General features: G+C 44.1%; 1 protein-coding gene across 2 annotated transcripts in view; it reads left to right on the top strand.

Annotated features, from left to right (window-relative positions):
• The window catches only part of LOC140369095 (zinc transporter ZIP11-like), a 117749-nt gene that overhangs the window by 88571 nt on the left and 4325 nt on the right, over positions 1–24853 (top strand). For both annotated transcript variants that reach the window (XM_072456338.1, XM_072456339.1), the window contains exons 5-9: positions 2393–2522; positions 15724–15885; positions 23399–23468; positions 24394–24492; positions 24560–24718. In XM_072456338.1, the coding sequence (XP_072312439.1) occupies positions 2393–2522; positions 15724–15885; positions 23399–23468; positions 24394–24492; positions 24560–24718 (620 nt within the window). The remainder of the gene's footprint in view (positions 1–2392; positions 2523–15723; positions 15886–23398; positions 23469–24393; positions 24493–24559; positions 24719–24853) is intronic.

The following is a 24853-nucleotide window of genomic DNA, read 5'->3' as shown; positions in this document are numbered from 1 at the left end:
CTTTAAACTCTGGGCTAAAGTATTAGTCCCAACTACCTGAACAGGTCCGACGGTCCCTCTTCTGCCTGAAGAGTGGGTCCAGCTCCAGTCTCCCTCGCGTCCGTCTGTCAGTCTGTGAGAGTCAGATCTCTCCTTCACTCTGGAACTCCTCCAGGTTTCTACTTTTTCCCAAGGAGTTTTTTTGTAGTTTTTCCTGGCCGAGAAGGAGGGTCTAAGGACAGAGGACTCTAGAACATCGTTCCTCACCACAGACGATGCTTGATTCATTTTTCACTGTCGCCCTCAGAGGCAACTGTTGTTGTGATTTTGGGCGTTACAAAAATAAATTTAATTTAATTGAATCAACAGCAGAAGTGAGGGGAAAACTGTCATATTTTGATATATTTTTGAACAATTCATATATAGTTGTGACACGCGGTAATTTTAGATTTTATTGGCCAATCACTTATTGCCTTGATATCCCTGACCGCACGCCACTGCTATATACCATTTTTGATACTGCTAAATTGATTGATAGTTTTTTCTATTTGTCTTTTATGCTAGTTGTTGATATACTGTAAATTATTTACACTAGTTTATTGTCTTTTTAAAGGTTTTTACCTTTTGAAGCCAATGGATGAATAAAGAGTGGAAACATATTTAAGGACTACGTCTGAGTAAATCCAGCATTGACTTCATATTGTGGGTACATCCCTTTCAAGTGCGGGGACCAGCGCATTCAATACATTTGACAATTTCAGTCAAATATTTCTGAGAAACAGGACGGTCCCAAAACGTGTGATAATGTGATAAAATAAAATGTCCTCCCAAACATGTGATTTTGTGGTCCTCCATTGGAATGTACACACATTTTCTCACTCCGTAGATGTCAGAGGCGTTTTGTGCGTGATTTTTTTTTTTATTACCAGATTAGACATTTACATTTTCCGGAACTCTTATGGCTGAAAATAGATACTGGCAAATGCCTTATCAAATTAAGCCCTGGTTTGAATAAATTAATAGTTAATCATTTTGTTTCCAGACAGTGTAAATAAATACTTAAATTCCATTCAAAGTCTTTTTTTATCAATGAAAAATAGTGGTCTCCGCAGAGCTGACCTGTAACAGCAGTGTTCCTGTTGTTTATATAGTTTTCTGCTGTTTACTTGAGTTTCTTTATTTTAAATGTCAGGTAGAAACTAAATATTTAGCAGAGGCTTTTATATTTGTCATTAGATTACTTTTCCATGTGTTTGTATCTCTTGTTGGAGAAAATGCCTTGACTCACCAGTGTTGGGTAGCATTACTTTTAAAAGTAACTTGTTAAGTTACCTCGTTACTGTCCTGGAGAACAAACATCTTACATTACTGTGCTACTTTGTTATAAAAGTAATCAACATTATTGTATAACATATATCTTCTATTAAGAGTGTTTTTTAAACTTCCTATAAGTTATCTGTCCTTTTCCTCTGTATCTACTGCGTTGCAACAGTGAAATTTCCCCATGTGTGGACAATAAAGGAATGTCTTACCTTATCTTAAAGGTGGTATGGACGATTTTTTTCAGCAATTTTTTTATCATATTTCCTCGTGGCGTGGATAACTCATTTGTCCTGCCACGTATCAATCATAAAACGCACCTATGGCTCACCTGCAGCCGCGTGCGGTTTGTGCTCACGTTTCCGCGTGCCTAAGCGCATTGATCTATCATAATATAGTTCCCTCAGTGTACGGGGCAAAATGAAGACGGAGAAAGACAGTTCGAGCTGACGCAGAAGTGGACAGAAATCTACGGGAGACGAGCGATGCGATGCGCTCCGTTGCGCTAATAAACAAACGCACGTGTGTTGTATCAGTCCGCACGGGGGAGTGCGCATGCGCACTTCCGCCTGCGTTCTCAAATCGCCGAAAAATCGTCCATACCGCCTTTAATAGCACAAGATTCACTAGTCACTAGTCACGAGTTGCACATTGCGCAGGCTCACAGTACATTACAGTGTTTGCTGCTGTGACTCTCTCTCTACGCTGCAGCTGGGAAGCAAATCTGGCTCTGGGATTGCGGTGAGGGGAAATGTGACCTAACCAAAACTAGAGCGTTACTGGTTTGAAAAAGTAACTAGTACTAGATTACATGGATGCACAAAACTGCACAAAAAACAGGTTATTCTAGAAAGGTTATTTGAGTACGCTAACACGTTATTCAAACACTGTTACTCACTCTTAGCACTCATACAATTCCAGATGTTATATCATCTGCATAACCTCTATTCTTGAACATAAACATTTATTATTTTAGTTTGATTGTGAAAAACTGCCTCGCATTTTGTTGCTGAACATTTGGCAAAGTTGCTATGTTTTATGAAAGAATTATTGATAACCCTTTGATTGTCTATATTTCCTGTGTGTATTACAGGGCGTTGGATCAGACCCACACACCAAATTGGCCCTTCAGTCCGACTTTAAGTCTCAAAAAGAAAACGACTGGCAACTGTCCGAGGAGATGAGCATTCGGATAGGTAGAACTGGAACGCTCTCAGGCAAGCCTCCCTTTATATACCACAACTACCGACCATTGTACCAAATAGCAAAACCTAAAAGGTTACTTTGATGGCAATCTATTTTCTCTTTTGGTTAGATTTATTTGAATCCTTCAAATCAATCTATTCTCCCTATGGGTTTTCAAAGAATCATATTTTATACTGTAATCATTGTGTTTCGTGACAGTATGGAACATAAATCAGGAAAAAAGTCAAAATTTGCAATCAGCCATACACGAACCCAAAGTTGTAACTTGTCTGATGGAGGTAGTACCTGGAAAAGCATAATATATTCAAAACCCAGGGGTGTCGAACTCATTTTAGGCCGCGGGCCGGATTTCGACACTCAGGCTGGATTGCGGGCCAAACATAACATAAAAAATTAAACAATAACAAATATAAGAACTAACTAGCTTTATATACCAGAGTAATAGTTATACATGGAGACCGTTGCACAAATTAGCAGCAGGTGAAAGACTGAGGAAGACGCATCAGCAGTAGGAACAGGAATATGGACTTGTGATTTTATTTCTGATATGAAGTGTTACTATCACAGACATGTTGATATTGCTGCACAAACTTTATATGAGCTCACAATTTTTATAGTTCAAGCCTATTTTAGTGACAAATTATTTATGTAGTGAATCAAATGAGTGCTCACAGCAGCTTTACTTTGTCATGTTCATACTTTATTAGACTCTGACCTGTGTTCCACATAAGTGCCTCTTTTGGCACAGCTCTAACATCCACACAACCACCTCCTTTCTTTATTTCACATGTTTCCCAAAACCACAGGTCTTTTTCCTCCACTCAAGTCTGTAATGTGCACAACGCGCGTCGGCACTTTTCAGCCCTCAGCACTTGCGCCGGCAGCACACACAGCCGTGCAGAGCAGCGCGGGAAGGGGCTGCAGCGGCAAAGGATTGTGGAACTTGTAGTTCCGGCAATGTAGCTGACGCTATTTTGTCAGTATGCGTTACTATGGCAACTAAGAGTTCTGCCTAAAACATTTTATTTTCATAAGAGTTTCTCACCAAATTGACCCAAGCATCATTGTAATTGTTTGTTATTTATTTGTTTATTGGCTCGAGCCATTCCATGGAATGCGGCGAGTCTTTGTTCTTACCATGGTTTCTTATTGGCTCGAGCCTTCCAGAATGGAATGGCCGAGACATTGTTCTTGCCATGGTTTCTTATTATTATTATAGTTTTTCATGGTCAAATTTTGCCACAACTCTGGCATTTTTGACCCCCTAACATTGATGAACGTCACACATGGGGGCATAGACGCGATCGGCTCGGCCCGAACTCCAATAAAATGGAGGTTGCGAGAACGCCCGTCTCAACAGTGCCGACTAGTTCAAAAAAGAAAAAACATGAAACGCTTAATCTTTGGCCTAGGCACATGAAACTTGGAACAGTGATAGAGCTACCTTTGACGAGTAAAACGTACCTGGCAGCATCGCTCTATGATAAACAGGAAGTCAGCCATGTCGAATCAATGTGGCACCACCACGCTTAACTTTTTTTTTTTCAAAATTGTACTTGAGGGAGAGAGAGGGGGATATAGAGAGAGGGAGTGAGAGGAAGAGGGGGAGAGAGAGGGTTTGACGCGTTTCCACTCTGTAGCCCGGGTCATTTTGTAGTCTCACTCCATTTTTCGGTCGCGCGCGAAGGTGGTCGCGCGGAAGGCGAGAGCCATTATATGCCGCTGCCGCGGCTTTAATTTAAGTTAATATTTACCTGTGTAAGTTTTCATGTGACCACGGGCGTTGCCCCGGAAGTGAAAATACAGAGCCCGGGAGAGAGATAGAGAGAGAGAAGCCGTGAAACAGAACGGTAAAAGAAAAGACTGGCTAGAGAGTAGAGACAAGACAAACGTCTGTCAGAAAACCACTTAACTACCAATGGTCATATGTTGGCGAACACTGTAAATATCATTGTGAATGTTTATTTTTGTACTGTTTGTAATTTATCATAGCTGATACATCTGTCTTTGTTTTAGTTTTCACGGTGTAAAGGTGTAAAAGGTTCAAGGTGCAAAGTTGTGAAAGAACAGTATGGCCGAAAACTGAAACTAAACCTGACACAAACATCAGTATGGAGCGTGATGTCCTTTTTAGACGAAATTGAACCACGGTAGTTACAAGCAATATAAACGCTATATATCTATCGTAAATTAAAGGTCCCATGTCATACTATTTTCCCTGTTTAGTATTTGATAATCATAAGTGTTGTTCAACACCCATAACATAATAGTTATAAAATATCATCCATATCTTGGACCCGCTCACAAACCCGGAAATGCGGACGGCTTGAGATTCGCGCCCATCCTTGCGAAGAGCGATCTGCCTCCCCCGCCCATCCCGTTACGTAGTTTCAGCATGAGTGTATGTCCCCCGCCCACCCCGTGATGTAGCCTAGCGTGGAGATGGTGTGGGTGTAAACCGATAATATAATGGATCCATGGTGTAAACAGAGGCCGAGGCGTGCGTCGGTACACAGCACATGACACAGCGGCGCTTGTCAGCGGCAGCATCGTTGGAACAAAAGAAGTAGCGTTTGAAGCGAACTGTGCCTAAATGGCCACATTTCCTCTAAAGCAAGGGGGAGGGGGGCGTGTTACAGGTACAGAATGCTTCCTGGAGGATGGTCTGAAAGTGCATGCTGCGTGCTGCATAACTCACAGGATGAGCTAAAGACTGCAGGAATCAATCAAAAAACCACTTGGGGCACAGAATTTATCAGAATGTATATGTCGGTGTAATCCCTCATTCGTCCAGGCGTGTTCCATTGTAGAAAAAGCTTCAGTTGTAGTCATCTGGACTCGGTTAGAAAAAATTAAACGTTTCGACTCTCATCCAAGAGTCATTGTCAATAGGGAATTTAGGTTGAGAACTCAGATATTTATACTATTCTGTGGTAAGTTCAGCCCATTGGGCGGAACCTTCCTGAAGTGGAACGAGTTTGTTGTTTGTTTCAACCGAAACTTACCCTATTGTATCTACCGAGATGCCTATTCAGCCCTTTAATGGGCTATTAGTATCCCCTTTGTCTTTGTGAGACCCTGGCTCACCCACCCTGAGTACCTGATTAGCATCTAAATGTCCTGGTCCTCTACCTCTCCAGGGGTTCAAGATCCCATTGTAGACTACAGGCAGGTTGAATCTTAACCCTCCATTTCTGTTTAAAGAAGGTCTTTCTTTTTTAACAAAAATAGCTTCCTTAACTCCTCTTTCAAACCATCTTTTCTCCCTGCTTTTTCTAACCGAGTCCAGATGGCTACAACTGAAGCTTTTTCTACAACAGAATGTATATGATTACTATTCACACACACACCACTCACTCTTATTAAATAAGTCTGAAAATACAAAGAAAACCAATCCATCCCTTCAGTTGTGACACATTGGTTTAGTCCGTTGCCTGGCGACGTGCACTGCCGCCTCACGTATGTTTGTTTACATTTTTTCGCACTGAAACGTTTATCTGAAACACTGCCAAAGGAACGTGATGCTGCAGACAAAGTAAATAACAGCTTCATTGATGATTTGGTGTAAATGTAACAAGCGTAAGGACCACGTGCTCCGCGTGTTTGGAAATTAGCTTGACAACGAGGAACTTTACGGGACATGTGCACTTTGTTTTAATTTCTCCGTGAATATGTGTCGGATTGTAATTAGTTATAGCTATAACTAGTTATACTTTAGTCCTGGTTTAGTCCTGCTTTAGACCTGCTTTAGTCCTGCTTTAGTCCTGCTATACTCCTGGTTTAGTCCTGGTTTAGACCTGCTTTAGTCCTGGTTTAGTTCTGCTTCAGTCCTGGTTTAGACCTACTTTTGTCCTGCTTTTGTCCTGCTTTAGTCCTGCTTTAGACCTGCTTTAGTCCTGGTTTAGTTCTGCTTTAGTCCTGCTTTAGTCCTGCTTAAGTCCTGCTTTAGTCCTGCTTAAGTCCTGGTATAGTCCTGCTTTAGACCTGCTTTAGACCAGCTTTAGTCCTGCTTTAGTCCTGGTTTAGTCCTGGTTTAGTCCTGGTTTAGACCTGATTTAGTCCTGATTTAGTCCTGCTTTAAGTCCTGGTTTAGACCTGCTTTAGTCCTGGTTTAGTCCTGGTTTAGTTCTGGTTTAGTCCTGGTTTAGTTCTGCTTTAGTCCTACTTTAGTACTGCTAAATCTATGTTTTTTTCCATGTTTTCATGGTAGATATGGTTTGTTTGAACTTGGTTTAAACCTGGTCTTGTCTTAGTCTGCTTTGCACTAGTCAAGTCAGGTTTCTGGAACACTGTGTTTGCGTTCTCTGGGTTTTAATGCGTTTGTCCTGTTTTTAGTCATGTGATATTGATATTTTGACTTATCCGAAAGTCCTCTGTTGATTTCTGATGTTGAATTGTGCCTCTGTGAGTTGTTTGTGGATCTTATAGAGATAAAACATAAAATTGTGGTGTGATTTTGCAGTCCGGCCCCCGGACCTTAGCCCCCCGAAAAATCTGGCCCCTGGAAACTATAATTGGAGACCCCTGGCCTAGCTACTTGTTCAGTTTTACTCGTATACTTTACTTTACTTTATAAGGGCCTATTTCGACAATACGCCTTGTTTCACGGTGAAGCAAATGTATTGCCATAAATGTTGAAGAGTTATACATTTTGACTGTTTAAAGGGCAAATACTTTACATTATTATTCTAGTATTAATCATATTAAAAATGTTGTTGTATTTTTACAACACCATTTGAAGCGTTATAATATCCATACATTTTCGGACCCCCCTAGCCCAAAGTCTTGCCTCTAAAATATGCTATTAATTTGACCAACAAGTCAACAATGCACCGATTCCCTGGGCGCCCAAAAAACTGCTTTTTGGTCTGAACTTATTTTCTCTCGAGGTCGGCAGCCCTATGTTTAACTAATACAATCTGAAGAAGGATTACGTCATATGGAGGTGCCCAGACGGGCTTCTGGAATAAGGTGAATAGAGGACTACTCAAACATGCAGGTTTGAAGCCACATACTTTCGGTAAACTAATGATGAGGAAACACCATTGTAACAAGATTAATAACTCTTGAATATGAGTGGCTAGAGCTCTAGCCCCCCAATAAGGAGATCATGGGTTCACTTCCTGGGCCAAATCACCATGCTCCGAGTGGAGTCCTCCCCGTGTTACTGTGGGTTCTCTCCAGGTACTCCAGCTTTTTTCCACCATCCAAAGACATGCAAGATAAATTTGCAAATTTCCCTTAGTGAATGAATGTGAGAGTGAATGGTTGTCTTTGTGTATATGTCTCTGTGTTCACCCTGCAACTAGCTGGCCCAAAGTCACACAGTCACCCGCCACCCCTAATGGGAACAAGCGGTAAAAGATGAATGAATGAGGTCTTAAATTGTCTTAAAATTGAAGCACCTACTTTTAAGACCCTGCTTTCTGTGCATATTTATTTAAATTGGATAAAGCATGTGCACGTTTATGTCGAGATATTCTGTTGATTGTGAAGGCCAGCCATGTACGTAAATAAGTGTCAGGTGCGTCTGGAGCTACAGCGCAGGACAGCAGAGATGTTGGACTGGGTGAGCCCACTATTACCCGAGATCAACAGCATAAGTGGAGGCATCTGTCACTTGTAAAAGTTTTATAGAGACGTGTAAGCTCACAGCGCAATAACCAAACAACCGACACATACTACACACACACTGAACCCAATCAAACGAAAATTGAGAAAAGGTCGGTGTAATTCCTCATTCTAAGATTTTTTCCATCATAGAAAAAGACAGAAATCAAAGCAGAATATTTCGGACATTATGGATGAGTTAAGGGAGAAGAAGGCCGAGGAAGTGAGACTGCGGACAAAGAACAAGACTATGAAAAGCAAGATTCTTCTTGAGGTCTTCTACTTCGAAAAGATGATCCCAGAGCTCGTTTCCGGGACTGGAGTTATGCCCATTACAATAGAAAGAGCACATCACCAGGGCCAAATAAGACGAGAAGCTGATAAACTATGAAGTCTTATAATGACGTTTCTTAACCATCATGTAAAGACACGCGTCATGAAGGCCGCAACAGTTAAAGGAAACCTCCAGTCCAAAGGCAAATGAGTGTTCTTCGCCCAGGATATACCATACGAAATTTGTCAACAATGACAGCGCAGCCCGCATGTTTGGTACCCCGTCGCCCCTGGCAAGTACAGTGAACTAGCCCATGCCGAAGGCATGGATCATGCATACTTACTCCTGCTATGACAGAAATAGTCAACAATGAGTGAATGGGCGTAGCCCATTCACTCATTGTTGACAACAGCAGCGCGAAGCGCTGCATTCCTCCAAAAACCCTCTTGGCATCGTCCCGTACGCGAAAATCCATGCCGCAGGCATGGGTCATGCTTGTATCTGCTCAAATCAATGGAAGTCTATGGGGAGTGGGCGGGGCATCCCGACGGAATAGGGAGTGACGAGCGCGTAAGCGCTCGTAATGATGATTCCACCCCATGACGGCATCGGGAAGGCTTAGAGCTTTCAAACGATGTATAATTTGTTGTTATAGTGGAAACGGCTATATTGTTTTTGCTAAAAATATTATTAGGCCCGAGCGCCACAAGCTGGCGAGAGGCCTATTAATCTCGTAAGGCCGTGCGAAGCACGGCTGCGAAAGTGCGCACGTAGTGCGCACGAAATCGAGCGCGAAGCGCTCGCCCACTTCCAAACACTCACTAACGCACTCCTCCACTCATGCACACCCGTGCATACTAATTAGTAGTAGGAAAATGGAACATTACCGTTGTAAACGGGCGAAGCCCGTGCAAAAGTGCGCACTAAACGAGCACTTTACATTGAGATGACGACCGCTTCGCGGTCGTCATCCCCATATAAAGCACTCATTTGCGCGAAGTACCTCACGAATACGTTCCCCATCTCTTGCATGTTCCGTGCATATAAGCATGTAATGCAAAAAATGAACATTATTACTGTATAGAGGGCCAAAAACACAAAGTGGGCGGAGCCCACTCAAAATTAACGAAAGTACCCGTCAGTGACCAGGGACCCACACCATGAGGTAGGAAAGCGCGAGCGCTTTCCGAAAATGTATAGTTTATGATATTTGGAAAATGGGAAACATTGTTTTCGTATCGGAATATTTAGGCCCGAGCCCCAGCAGGGCGGAGGGCCTATTGCTCCCGCAACGCTGCCTTTGGCAGCGTTGCAACTGTCTGACCAAACATGCGGGCTGCGCCCGCATGTTTGGTACCCCGTCGCCCCTGGCAAGTACAGTGAACTAGCCCATGCCGAAGGCATGGATCATGCATACTTACTCCTGCTATGACAGAAATAGTCAACAATTAGTGAATGGGCGTAGCCCATTCACTAATTGTTGACAACAGCAGCGCGAAGCGCTGCATTCCTCCAAAAACCCTCCTGGCATCGTCCCGTACGCGAGAATCCATGCCGCAGGCATGGGCCATGCTTGTATCTGCTCAAATTAATGGAAGTCTATGGGGAGTGGGCGGGGCATCCCGACGGAATAGGGAGTGACAAGCGCGTAAGCGCTCGTAATGATGATTCCACCCCATGGCGGCATCGGGAAGGCTTAGAGCTTTCAAACGATGTATAATTTGTTGTTATAGTGGAAACGGCTATATTGTTTTTGCTAAAAATATTATTATTTTTATTTTTCTTGTTCTTCTGCTTTTTGATCTCTAATTTGACCCCCTGAACATGCTCAAAAACTCACCAAACTTTGCCCAAAATTCAGAATCGGCGAAAAATTTGATTTTTTCTGGGCCATTTTTTTTTTTCGTAAAAAAATGGCGCGACAGCGCCACCGACAAAAGTCAAAATACATTGCGCCTATGGGAGACGCCCCGAGGTCAACTTTGGCGTAAAGCTACGAAATTCGGGACACGCATTCCTCTCGTGAGGACGAACAAAAAAAAGCATTGTGGCCACGCCCCCAGACTTACCCTATGGCCGCCATCTTCCTTTGAAAATGAAAATACGCTGTGTTAGTCATTTTGTTCACGTCAAACTTTGACGAACTCCTCCTAGGGCGTTTTGCCCACCGACTTCAAAATCGGCGTACGTCCTCTGGACAAGTGGGGCATCTAAAGTTATTCAATTTTTTGAGATACCTTTAACGGTCTGTGTGCGGCGCAGCCGCAAAGTTGGACAACTTATTTTGGAATATTGCAGATCTAAAAAATGCTCCCATTTGATCAAAACCAGTCCGATTAGGACCAAATTTGAATCAGTTGTTAAACTTTCTAGTTTGGACCAGTTTAGGCTGACAAAATTGAAATGGCCGCGATAGCGCCCCCTACAGAGTGACCTTTAAATTAACATTGAAGGTCAAAAATTAGTTTTACCAAAATTGTCTAAACTTTACCCAAAATTCTATTTTGCCGTCCCGATCACAAAAGCCAATCACAAAAATGCCTAAATTTTTACGGCGTAGTCGTAGCGATGACAGAAACCTCCCATGTTATCCCTATGGGAAAACCGCAAAATCTCTCAAATTACCACATTTTTATGTTTTACACTTCAACGAACTCCTCCTAGTGCGTTTTGCCCACCAACCTCAAAATCGGTGTACGTCCTCTAGACAAGTGGTGCATCTAAAGTTATCCAAATTTTAAGGATAACTTTTACGGTCTCTGTGCGACGGAGCCGCAAACGTTTCCCAGAATTCTGACTATTTGGCCTTCAGAGTGGCCTATAAACAATAGAGTTTTTCCAAATGACATGACATTTTGCACTAAATTCTAATTTGCCATCCTGATCATACAAGTATGAGAGCCAAAGTCATATTTTGTACGGCGTAACCGTAGCGTTGACAGAAACATCCCATGTTATCCTTATGGGAAAATCGTAGAATCGCTCAAATCACCACATTTTTACACTTCACACTTTAACAAACTCCTCCTAGGGCGATTGTCCGATCAAGCTCATATTTGGGGAAAATCATCTACACAAGCGGGGCATCAAAACTTATCCATATTTTGATTCTAAGTGCTACGGTCTCTGTGTGGCGGACCCGCAAATATATGTCAGAAATGGGAAAACAGCGAAATCTCCAAAATGACCACATTTTCACGCTTCACACTTTCACCAACTCCTCCTAGGCCGATTGCCCGATCAAGCTCATATTTGGGGAAATCATCTACACAAATGGGGCATCAAAAGTTATCCATATTTTGATTTTAAGTGCTACGGTCTCTGTGCCGTGGAGCTGCAAATATACTGTCACAAATGGGAAAAACGCCAAATCCTTGAAATGTTCACATTTATGCTTCACACTTTAATGAACTCCTCTGTGGGCAATAGCTCGATCAAGCTCATATTTGGGAAAAATAATCTACACAAGCGGAGCATCAAAAGTTATCCATATTTTTATTCCAAGTGTCACGGTCTCTGTGCGCTGGAGCTGCACATTTGACCGACATTTGTGTTCATTTGCACTGGTTAAGCACAGCATTGTACATGTCCAATGTGTCGCTGTCTTAGTTCTTAGACAATTGCGTTAGCGCCATCTCTGTAAAATGCAGAGAGCAGAGTCGGAAGGCCGGCGGCCCGCGAGGGCCGTTGGATGCCGCTTGCGGCTTTAATATTCTTTCTTTCTTCTTCTCGGGACCAACCCCCCTATTTTTCACCCAGTGAACATTGACGAAAAGTCACAAAAATTTGCACACCTCTAAAAATCGTGCCTCTCTACATTCTGGCTATTTCCCTTTTCTAAAATAAAAAAAATTGGCGCGTCAGCGCCCCCAAATGTACCAAAAATGCATTGAGAGATGGGAAATGACCCAAAAAAAATTTGATCGTAGAATCATGAAATTTGGCGCAGAGGTAGATGGTGACAAGAGAAGTAAAAAATATTATTACGGCAACGCCGTCCGCCCAACCAAATGTCGGCCATATTGCTTCAAAAATGGCTAAACATGACTTCGGAGTTTTTCCAAACGTCGTACTTTTACGAACTCCTCCCAGGCCGTTGGCCCTAAAAAGCTGAAATTTGGTGAAAATGCTACTGAGGAGTGGGACATCAAAAGTTATCCAAATTACATTGATACCTGTCACGGTCTCTGTGCGGCAAAGCCGCAAACTGTAGCAAGAATTTCAGAAATCTCCCAAATTTAACATTTCTGCCGTTTGCGCAGATAAAGTCCGAATTGCGTCAAATTAGAATCAGTTGTTAAACTCTTTGCCCTAAACCTACTTGAAGTGAAATAAATTAATTTGGAGCCACAGCGCCCCCTACAGATTTTATATGGAGGTTAAATATTTAGTTTTGCGAAATTATATGAAATTTGACACACAATTCAATTTTGGCCCCATCAAAAAAGTCAATGAGACCCATGTCATAATTGTTATGGCTTTGCCGTAACGATGACCGAAACCTTCCATGTTATTCCAATGGGGAAATCGCCAGAACATGTTTACACTTTAGACTTTCACAAACTCCTCTTAGGGCGTTAGACATATTAACCTGAAATTTGGTGAGACTCATCTTCAGGGGTGGACCATCAAAAGTTATCCACATTTTTATTCAAAGAGTCACGGTGTCTGTGCGGCAAAGCCGCACATTTTGCCAAGAATTCAAAATAAAATAGCTTTTTGATGGTAAAACAAAGGGGAGAAGATGTGACAGCGTCACAGATTCAGCAGTAGGCGTAATAAAAGGACAATTGGGGCGCGTTAGCGCCCCCTCCTCTTGCGGCGTGGCGGCGGCGTAGCGAGGGCCGATCATTGCCGCTTGCGGCTATATTTATTTTTTTATTTTTATTATTTTTCTTGTTCTTCTGCTTTTTGAGCTCTAATTTGACCCCCTGAACATGCTCAAAAACTCACCAAACTTTGCCCAAAATTCAGAATCGGCAAAAAATTTTGTTTTTTCTGGGCCATTTTTTTTTTCGTTAAAAAATGGCGCGACAGCGCCACCGACAAAAGTCAAAATACATTGCGCCTATGGGAGACGCCCCAAGGTCAACTTTGGCGTAAAGCTACGAAATTCGGGACACGCATTCCTCTCGTGAGGACTAAAAAGAATAAATATTGTGGCCACGCCCCCAGACTTACCCTATGGCCGCCATCTTCCTTTGAAAATGAAAACACGCTGTGTTAGCCATTTTGTTCACGTCAAACTTTGACGAACTCCTCCTAGGGCGTTTTGCCCACCGACTTCAAAATCGGCGTACGTCCTCTGGACAAATGGGGCATCTAAAGTTATCCAATTTTTTGAGATACCTTTACCGGTCTGTGTGCGGCGCAGCCGCAAAGTTGGACAACTTATTTTGGAATATTGCAGATCTAAAAATTGCTCCCATTTGATCAAAACGAGTCCGATTAGGACCAAATTTGAATCAGTTGTTAAACTTTCAAGTTTGGACCAGTTTAGGATGACAAAATTGAAATGGGCGCGATAGCGCCCCCTACAGAGTTGCCTTTGAGTGAACATTGATGGACAAAAACTGGTTTTACACAAATGTTCTAAACTTTGCCCAAAATTCTATTTTGGGGTCCCGAGCAAAAGGCCAATCAAACTTATGCCTTAATTTTTACGGCGTAGCCGTAGCCATGACGGAAACCTCCCATGTTATCCCTATGGGAAAATTGCTAAATCTCTCGAATATCCACATTTTTCTGTTTCACACTTTAACAAACTCCTCCTAGTGCGTTTTGCCCACCGACCTCAAAATCGGTGTACGTCCCCTAGACAAGTGGGGCATCTAAAGTTATCCAAATTTTAAGGATAACTTTTACGGTCTCTGTGCGACGGAGCCGCAAACTTTTCCCTGAATTCTGACTATTTGGCCTTCAGAGTGGCCTATAAACAATAGAGTTTTTCCAAATGACATTATATTTTGCACAAAATTCTAATTTGCCATCCTGATCATAAAAGTATGAGAGCCAAAGTCATATTTTGTACGGCGTAACCGTAACGATGACAGAAACATCCCATGATATCCTTATGGGAAAATCGCGAAATTGCTCAAATCACCACATTTTTGCGCTTCACACTTTAACGAACTCCTCCTAGGGTGATTGTCTGATCAAACTCATATTTGGGGAAAATCATCTACACAAGCGAGGCATCAAAAGTTATCCATATTTTGATTCTAAGTGCTACGGTCTCTGTGTGGCTGACCCGCAAATATATGTCACAAATGGGAAAACAGCGGAATCTCTAAAATGACCACATTTTTACGCTTCACACTTTAACGAACTCCTCCTAGGGCGATTGCCCGATCAAGCTCATATTTCAAGAATATCATCTACACAAGCGGGGCATCAAAAGTTATCCATATTTTGATTCTAAGTGCTACGGTCTCTGTGTGGCGGACCCGCAAATATATGTCAGAAATGGGAAAACAGCGAAATCTCTAAAATGACCACATTTTTACGCTTCACACTTTAACAAACTCCTCCTAGTGCGAAAGCCCGATCAAGCTCATATTTGGGGAAAATCATCCACACAAACGGGGCATCAAAAATTAGTCATATTTTGATATTAAGTGGTACGGTCTCTGTGCCGTGGAGCTGTAAATATACTGTCACAAATGGGAAAACGCCAAATCTTTGAAATGTTCACATTTACGCTTCACACTTTAACAAACTCCTCCATGGGCAATAGCTCGATCAAGCTTTACTTTGGGAAATATCATCTACACAAGCGGAGCATCAAAGGTTATCCATATTTATATTCCAAGTGCTACGGTCTCTGTGCGGCGGAGCAGCAAATTTGACTGACACTTGTGTTGATTTGCACTGGATTGGCCATGTCCAATGTGTCGCCGTCTGTCAAGTTCTTTTTTAATTCAACACACAATAAGGGCGCCATCTTTATCAAGTCGAAAGCGCAGAGTCGGAAGGCCGGCGGCCCGCGAGGGCCGTTGGATGCCGCTTGCGGCTTTAATTTGAAATTGTGCTTTCAAGTCATCGTCGGCCTTTAGTATCCAAGTCTTAATATATTCAGATACTCTGTTTAAAAATAATAATTATTATTATTTTTTGTGACATTTTTTTGTCATTAACAAACGTTGCTTTCCATACCCACTGTATTTTTAATTGTTATTTGCCATGGCAACGGGGCTCTTTTTCATATCTCTTAAAAGCTTCTGCATTAATACTGCCATGTTTAGTATTCAAAGCAGTATAAATGTTCATTTTATAGACACTGTCCTAATTTACATAATTTTGCTTATTTATTTATTTTCCGTTTTTAGATCAACTTGAAAGCGGGGATGTGTACCAACGAAAAAGGGCTTCGCATTCCACCAGCGCAGAGGGACAGGAAGCAGAAAGTAAACAACAGGAAGAAGCAGACAGAGCAGGAAGTAATTGGCGACGTATCCTCCTTCTCATTCTCGCCATCACCATCCACAACATTCCAGGTAAGAAGAAATTATGCCATTTGCACCACATATGAGCTTCTGTTATACCCATATGTGGTGGGCCGAGAGTGTCTATCTGCTTGTGTTAGTGAAATCACACTGAATTTAACATATACAGGAGGAAAATAAGTACTTCAATACCCTACGATTTTTAAGTTCTCCCACTTAGAAATATATGGAGGGGTCTGAAATTTTCATTGTAGGTGCAGTTCCACTGTGAGAGACAGAATCTAAAAAATAAATAAATCCAGAAATCACATAGTATGTTTTTTAAATAATGTATTTGTTTAAAAAAAAATAAAAGTGGCGTGCCCCTCTCCAGGTTGGTGGAGAGTCCTTGCCCCAAGTGGAGGAGTTCAATTATCTCAGGGTCTTGTGAGTGAAGGAAAGATGGAACGTGAGATGGACAGGCGGACCATCACATCGCTGCAACGAACGTGTTGTGGTGAAGAAGGAGCTGAGTCAAAAGACAATGCTCTTGATTTACCGTTCGATCTATGTTCTTACCCTCACTTATGGTCATGAGCTTTGGGTAATGACCAAAAGGAGAAGATCGCTGATATAAGCGGTCGAAATGAGTTTCCTCCGCAAGTTGGCTGGGCGCTCTCTTAGAAAATGGGTGAGTAGCTCCGAGCTTCTCGGCTCTACTCCGAGCAACCACTGCTCCTCCACAACGTGGAACAGATGAGGTGGCTCGGGCATCTATTCCGGAGGCCTCCTGAGTGCCTCCCTGGGGAGGTGTTTCAAGCATGTCCCACCGGGAAGAGGCCCAGGACACCTTGGAGGGACTATGTCTTTCGGGTGGCCTGGAAGAGTTGGAGGAAGTGTTTGGGGGAGGTAAATCTGGGAGTCCCTGCCTAGACTACTGCTCCCGCAACCCGGGCCCAGATAAGCGGAAGAAGATGGATGGATGGTTATTTTTGCAAATATGATTAAGGAAGAATTGTGGCTCTCAAAGATTTGTTAGTCCGCCTTTAAAAAGTCCACCTCTACTACACTTAATAATCCAAATTAGTAGTACCTGTTTTACTTTGTTAGCTGCATAATGATACTTGTTCACCCCACAATCAGTCAGACTTCATCTACTAGCATGGGCAAGGCCAAAGACAAATTCAAAAGACACCAGAAACAAAATGATAGACCTCTACAAGGCTGATAAGAAATACGGGCAATTGGCAAACAGCCGTGGGGTATCAATGATGATAGAAAGATGAGGAATCAGCCCAAAACTACACCGGAGGAGCTGATCGATAACCTGAAGAGAGCTGGGACCACAGTTTCAACGGCAATACTCTACGCTGTCATAGTTTAAAATCATGCATTTCATGGAAGGTTAACCGTCAGCACATGTCCAGGCCCATCTGAAGTTTGTCATAGGAGAAAGTCATGTGGTTTTGGTATAAATATATACAGTGATCCCTCGTTTATCGCGGGGGTTACGTTCCAAGAAGAACCCGCGGGAGTCAAAATCCGCGAAGTAGAAACCTTTATTTTTTTACAGTTATTATACTATGAAATACTCCATAACACATTGAAAGCAAGGAACAAAACCTTTTTACAGGCCCAAGCATTTGTTTAACAAATAAAAGTACTGTATTAACGTTTGTACTGTACTCTCACCGCTCTCTCCCGCAGCTCACACGTGCGCTCTCATCTGCCTCTCCCGGAGCTCACGCGCACGCTCTCTCCCGGAGCTCACGCGCACCGCTCTCACCGCTCTCTCCCGCAGCTAACGCGCGCGCTCTCTCCCGCAGCTCACACGCGCGCTCTCACTGGCCTCTCCCGGAGCTCACGCGCGCGCTCTCACCGGCCTCTCCCGGAGCTCACGCGCGCGCTCTCACCGGCCTCGCAAACTTCAATTTGGCAAGCGGTTTTACGTACGTGTACATATTAATCCATAACGTTATTGACACACAGGTAGAGAAGACGCGGAGAGACTGTTTAGCCAATCAGAACGCAGAACACAATGCATGATGAAAATCCGCGAAGCAGCGAGTCCTCGAAAAGTGAACCGCGATATAGCGAGGGATCACTGTATATATATATAAAAATATACTATATATCCATCCATCCATTTTCTGCCACTTTATCCGGGGCCAAAGGGCAGCCCTGGCGGAGTCCAACATGCACTGGGAACAGGTCTGACTTACGGCCGGCAATGCGAACACAGCTCCTGCTCCGCTCATACAGGGACTGGACAGCCCTGAGCAAAGGGCCCCGGACCCCGTACTTCCGGAGCACCCCCCAAAGGACACCCCGAGGGACACGGTCGAAAGCCTTCTCCAGATCCACAAAGCACATGTGGACTGGTTGGGCAAACTCCCATGAACCCTCGAGCACCCGATGGAGGGTATAGATCTGGTCCAGTGTTCCACGACCGGGACGAAAACCACTCTGCTCCTCCTGAATCCGAGGTTCGACTATCGGTCGGATTCTCCTCTCCAGTACCTTGGAATAGACCTTACCCGGGAGGCTGAGGAGTGTGATCCCTCTGTAGTTGGAACACACACTCCGGTCCCCCTTCTTGAACAGAGGGACCACCACCCCGGTCTGCCAGTCCAGAGGCACGGTCCCCGACCGCCACGCGATGTTGCAGAGACGTGTCAACCAAGACAGTCCTACGACATCCAGATACTTTAGGTACTCGGGGCAGATCTCATCCACCCCCGGAGCCCTGCCACTGAGGAGTTTGCGAACAACCTCAGTGACTTCAGCTTGGGTGATGGATGAGCCAGCCTCTGAGTCCCCGGTCTCTACTTCCTCTTCGGAAGACCTGACTGAGGGATTAAGGAGATCTTCAAAGTATTCCTTCGACCGTCCGACGACATCCCCAGTCGAGGTCAGTGGGCCTCCACCCCCACCGTAAACGGTGTTGGTGAGGCACTTCTTCCCCCTCCTGAGGCGCCGGACGGTTTGCCAGAATGTCTTTGGTGCTGACCGATAGTCCTCCTCCATGGCCTCCCCGAACTCCTCCCAGGCCCGGGTTTTTGCCTCTGCGACAGCACGAGCCGCGGCTCGCTTGGCCTGCCGATACCTGTCGATAACCTCCGGAGACCTACAAGCCAGAGTGGCCTGATAGGCCTCCTTCTTCAGTCTGACGGCATCCCTTACTTCCGGTGTCCACCACCGGGTTCGGGGGTTGCCGCCACGACAGGCACCGGAGACCTTGCGACCACAGCTCCGAGCAGCCGCATCAACAATGGAGGCGGAGAACATGGTCCACTCGGACTCAATGTCCCCAACCTCCCCCGGGACATGGGAGAAGCTCTCCCGGAGGTGCGAGTTGAATACCCTACTGACAGAGGGCTCCACAAGACGTTCCCAACAGACCCTCACAATGCGCTTGGGTCTGCCAAGTCTGTCCGGCTTCCTCCTCCGCCAGCGGATCCAACTCACCACCAGGTGGTGATCGGTTGACAACTCTGCCCCTCTCTTCACCCGAGTGTCCAAGACACGCGGCCGGAGGTCAGATGACACGACAACAAAGTCGATCATTGACCTCCGGCCTAGGGTGTCCTGGTGCCATGTGCACTGATGGACATCCTAGTGTTTGAACATGGTGTTTGTTATGGACAATCCGTGGCTAGCACAGAAGTCATTAACTGAACACCGCTCGGGTTCAGATCGGGGAAGCCATTCTTCCCGATCACCCCTCCCCAGGTGTCACTGTCATTGCCCACCTGGGCGTTGAAGTAGAACAACTGGGTCCCCGGTCGGTGCACTGTCCAGTACTCCTCCCAGTGAGAGACCTGTCCCCCACGTAAAGGCGGAGGGACGCGACCCTCTCGTTCACTGGGGTGAACTCCAACACGTGGCGGCTGAGCTGAGGGGCTATAAGCAAGCCCACACCAGCCCGCCGCCTCTCCCCGCGGGCAACACCAGAGAAGTGGAGCGTCCAGCCCCTCTCGAGGAGATGGGTTCCAGAGCCCAAACTGTGCGTGGAGGTGAGGCCGACTATAGTCGGCCTCACCTCCACGCACAGTGGAGTCGGTATCGCTCAACCACCCGCACAAGCTCAGGCTCTTTCCCCCCCAGCGAGGTGACATTCCATGTCCCCAGAGTTAGTGTCTGTGTCTGGAGATCTGGTCACCGAGGCCCCTGCCGTCAACTGCCGCCCAGATCTCTCTGCACCGGCCCCTTATGGATCCTCCTGCGGGTGGTGGGCCCACGGGAGGGCGGCCCCACGTCGCTCCTTCGGGCTGTGCCTGGCCGGGCCTTGGGTAAGACCCGGCCACCAGGCGCTCGCCATCGAGCACCCATCCCAGGCCTGGCTCCAGGATGGGGCCCCGGTGACGCCGATCCGGGCGAAGTAATCGGCCTTGTTTGTGAACTCATCATAAAGGGCTTCTGAACCGATCTTTGTCTGACCCGTCACCTAGGACCTGTTTGCCTTGGGAGACCCTACCAGGGGCTTGAAGCCCCAGACAACATAGCTCCCGGAATCATTCGGGCACTCAAACCCCTCCACCACGTTAAGGTGTCGGTTCAAGGATATTTATATATATATATATATATATATATATATATATATATATATAATATAAGTACTTATGTATGTGTGTACGTATATATGTATATACACAATGACAATGGGTGGTGGTATATGGTTATTGCTATTTTAAAAAATATGACTACATCTACATGTACGACAACATATGATAGCATCGTGAAAATGGTAATAATATAAATCTTTATTTATTCTGTTTTTCAAACACACACACACACACACACACAGCTCTGAAGTTTATAGATTGTTGCCCCTTTATTTGTCTAATGTCTGTGTTGTCTTTTGCATTTTTGTTTTTTTGTTTTTTTCTTGTTGTCCAACTATTGTTTCTGTTTTTTATCTGTAAATACAATTTTTTTTTAAAATTTAAAACATTATGGACATAATAATAATTTAAATTCAAAACATTATGGACAAAACATATATTTGTCCATACAAGAGTATAGACAAAAAATAACCAAACCATGTCCAAATGTCCGAATGTCCAAACCAACTGGGACTTTTAGTGCTTTATTTTGTACCCGGACTTGGCGTTAACTGGAGCCTTTTCCAGGGGGCGGTTCCAGGTTGCTCTTTGGCTACCTTCTCAACCTTATCGCTGGCGTGAAGAGGCTGTACTTGCCCGCTGGAGGCCGGAGTGGGATGGTGTCAGTACATATATTGTGATAGTGTTTGATCCAATGATCGATAACTGTCAAAAGCACATTCTGTGTGGGTGATGTTTGCAGTCATGCCTCATATACAGGCAAAGAAAGTGAGGAATAAAATGGTTTGATTTTCTGTCTTTCAATTTGTTCCCATAATAATCCATAATCAAGGTCAGGCAGCACGGGAGTGGATGATCCCGAAGCGCACATCCCCAGGCCTCTGTCTGACTTCTTGTGTTAACCGTTTGGCACCTGCTCCGCCTCAAGCTCACTCCCAGTTTCCCTGGTGATTGGAGCGTATGTCCTCAAGTTGGGTTTGTGCCAATTTAACCAAACTAAACCAAGACCAAGGACTGCATGAGTTGCGTGCAGCACAGCACCACACCGTTACACACAGCTTGAAACCTGAGTGCTCATGGGATACTGCGTGGTCCGGAGGGCGCAAGAACGGAGCACACATTGTGGTCAGTTCCGTGTGATTGTACGTGTGGGTCTCGTGGTGTGCCGTCAGTCAATGCCACCCAAGGATGTTGGGTGAATGTGATGGTGATGGTTGGGATTTATCCAGTTTCCCAAATAGACCTCTCTAGGTGGAGGTCTCAAGCAAAGAACTGTAAGAGCTGAGTGCTGTTGTGGAATTTCTGCAAACAATTAACAAGAAACCTATGCTGATGTCATGGACCTGATTGTGAACCACTCTGAGGGAACCCTAATTTGTGGTGGTGATTGGAATCATCGCATTCAACCTAATTTAGACATGTCGAACTCGAGAGGTACAGGAGGATCAATTAACAAGAAGTTTTGTCTCTTTTTTAAGACTATAGGATTGATTGACATATGGAGGGAACTGAACCCTACAGCAAGCCGATATACTACTTTTTCAATACACATACACTTTTTTCCAGAATAGACTACTTTTTTATTCTCAATAAAGACGGATCCAAAATCACTGAAGCAGATATAGGCACAATAGATCAAGAGATCAATGCTGAAAAAATTATACTGGGGAAATTACTCCGCCCATCCTTTGGGATGCCTCCAAAGCAGTCTTTAGAGGACAAATTATAGCCATAGCCTCCAAAAAAAGAAGCAAAGGGAGAAAAAGCTAAATGTTATGCAAGAAAAAATTTAATTGTTAGAGAAAAACCATGCCAAAAAATGGGAGTCCTGAAATGCAACAAGAAATGAAAAAGATAAGATAAATTAATGATCTGACCTCACAGGAAATAGTTATTATTATCAAGAAATCAAAAAGAATGATGACCATCATAGCCCTTTGATTCAATATATCTGAGAAAACAAGACAGGACGTGGTCGTATGAAGAAGAATTTATTTACAGACTAATACAAATTGTTCAGCATAAGCTATCCCTCACACAAGACGTTCCATCAGGTGCTCTGCTTGGAACGCTTTCCCTCATGCACTTAACACACACAGAATATGAATATTAATGAAGGAGCAAGAATATTTGCAGTGTGCATGTGAAGCAAGTATTTACAATATTAAAGGTTTTTTAATGCATTACAATATTAAGTTTATTAATGACAACAAACGGCAGAGGGAAAGAAACTGTTCTGTTCTGGTCCAGATGAACTTTAGCCTCCTGCCAGAGGGGAGTGGATCAAATAGTCCATGTCCAGGGTGAGAAGGGTCAGCTGTAATCCGACCTGCTCGTCCCAGGGTCCTGGACATGTACAGGTCCTGCATAGTTGGAAGTCGGCAGCGATCACCTTCTCAGCAGAGCGCACAATGCGCTGTAGTCTCTCTTTGTCCCTGGCTGTGGCTCCAGTGTACCACAAGGTGATGGAGGAGGTGAGGACAGCGTTATAATATATTTTTTACATGTCCTCACATTAACTATTTTTTGGAGTGAACATCATATTTTTATTGCAACTTTTTTGGTGTTGGGTTCCCATTTGCCCCATGTTAATTGATTTTTGAGGTGGCGATACTGAGACATTTTTCAATATTTTTTTACTGGGTCTTCACTTAAAATTAGAACTCACAGTTCTAATTTGAACTCGATACCACCACTTGATACCACTCACTAGCTTATCCGTCCTTATTTACTACTAATTTTTTGCGTTTATCCAGCTCCCGGATACAATTTTAATAAATCCCTCACCGGTACAATTCTCGTCCTTGGGCTCGGGCCTAATAACTGAAACTCTTTTTACGGCCATTTTTTTAAACTATAAAACTCGAGCTAGAGTCACGTGATCGTGTCGCAATGACGATTATCGTCTTTCGGCTCGGGCCCAAATATAACAATTTACCCAAAGTCCCTATTGAAAACAAATTTGAATATGGTGAAGTGATGTCTTAAGAGCAATCCAAGCTGTTTTTGTTTTCTTCCAGAGGGGCTGGCTGTGGGAGTTGCATTCGGAGCCATTGGAAAGACTTCAACAGCTACTTTTGAGAGCGCCAGGTGAGCTTTTTGGTCTGGACCCCAGCCCCCTACGCGACTACAACTACGACTATCCTGACGATTTAGCAATGATTTTTTAATTTATTTTTACAACTGATATTTTCAATAGGATATGCTTACTAATCTAATTTGTGTGTATATTAATTCAAATGTAACTGGGAGTATTTGGTCCGGGACCCATCACCAAATCTTGCTAGGTGCTAGTTTAGGACTCGCTGGTGGATTTGACCTATGGTGCATGTTTTGGGCTGGTGGAGAAAACCCACCCAGACGCTAGGAGAAACATGCAAACTCCACACAGAAAGGACCGGGAGTCTGCTGTGACTGCTGTGCCTTGCTGTGAGGTGAGAGTGTTGCCAGTCTGCCTCTGTGCTGCTGCACAGGATACTGATTTTTTTTAAATTCAAACCATATAGACAAACAATATAAACGTAATCATTAAACAACTACTGTGTGTGATGAAAAATAAGGCGAACGCATCATGTATTTCTGAGACTTTTGAAAGAGTATTTGGGTTTCTTTCAAATAAAAATAACCAGGGTTCGCCTCATTTGTGTCATCAATCTCTTAAGCTGCATTCACACCACTGCGTCCAGATTTGCCCCAGATGCCCTAGTTGGACTAGTTTATAGTGTGGCTTTGGTGTATTTGCTTTACAAAGACATCCAGTGCGTCCGACACAACAAAACGCAAAAAACGCTGGATGCCCCATATAGACTTTCAATGTAAGCTGGACGCCGCTGTCTGAACGCCCCATAAGATTTGAATTTAGAGTTTATTTTATTAAAACTACAGTGCCTGGAACCTGTGGTAGACTATTACGATCTTCCCACAGTTTAATATAGTCACTTTGACAAAAAAGAAGTATAAATTGCTTGGCTGAGTTGAAAAATTGTATGTGTCCATACTGTAAATGTGTTTCCAGAAACCTAGCCATTGGTGTTGGCATCCAGAACTTTCCTGAAGGTTTAGCTGTTAGTCTACCTCTGAGAGGATCTGGCATCTCCACGTGGAAGGCCTTTTGGTAAGAGACAACCTAATAAACCAGTGTCGAATGCATATTGTCTAACGCGTTGGTTCCTGCCCCTCAGGTACGGCCAGCTCAGTGGGATGGTGGAGCCTCTCTCTGGACTCCTAGGGGCTGTAGCTGTGGTCCTGGCCGAGCCGCTGCTGCCCTATGCTCTGGCCTTTGCTGCTGGGGCCATGGTCTATGTGGTGGTGGACGACATTATACCTGAGGCTCAAGTCAGGTGAGGCTTGTACAATAAATCGAAGAGAGACATAAATGGTATATTATGATATGGGTTCAGAAGTTAGAAATGTCCTGTAGAAAGATCATGTAGCTAATATAGAATTCCAGCCATTTTCTTCGGCTTATCCGGGGA

This window comes from Eucyclogobius newberryi, unplaced genomic scaffold (genome assembly GCF_026437365.1).
Source record: "Eucyclogobius newberryi isolate DKJ021-1_F unplaced genomic scaffold, fEucNew1.0.hap1 SCAF_20, whole genome shotgun sequence".
Lineage (NCBI taxonomy): Eukaryota > Metazoa > Chordata > Actinopteri > Gobiiformes > Gobiidae > Eucyclogobius > Eucyclogobius newberryi.
The sequence above is the reverse complement of the archived record's forward strand: the minus strand, read 5'-3'. Positions and strand labels throughout refer to the sequence as shown.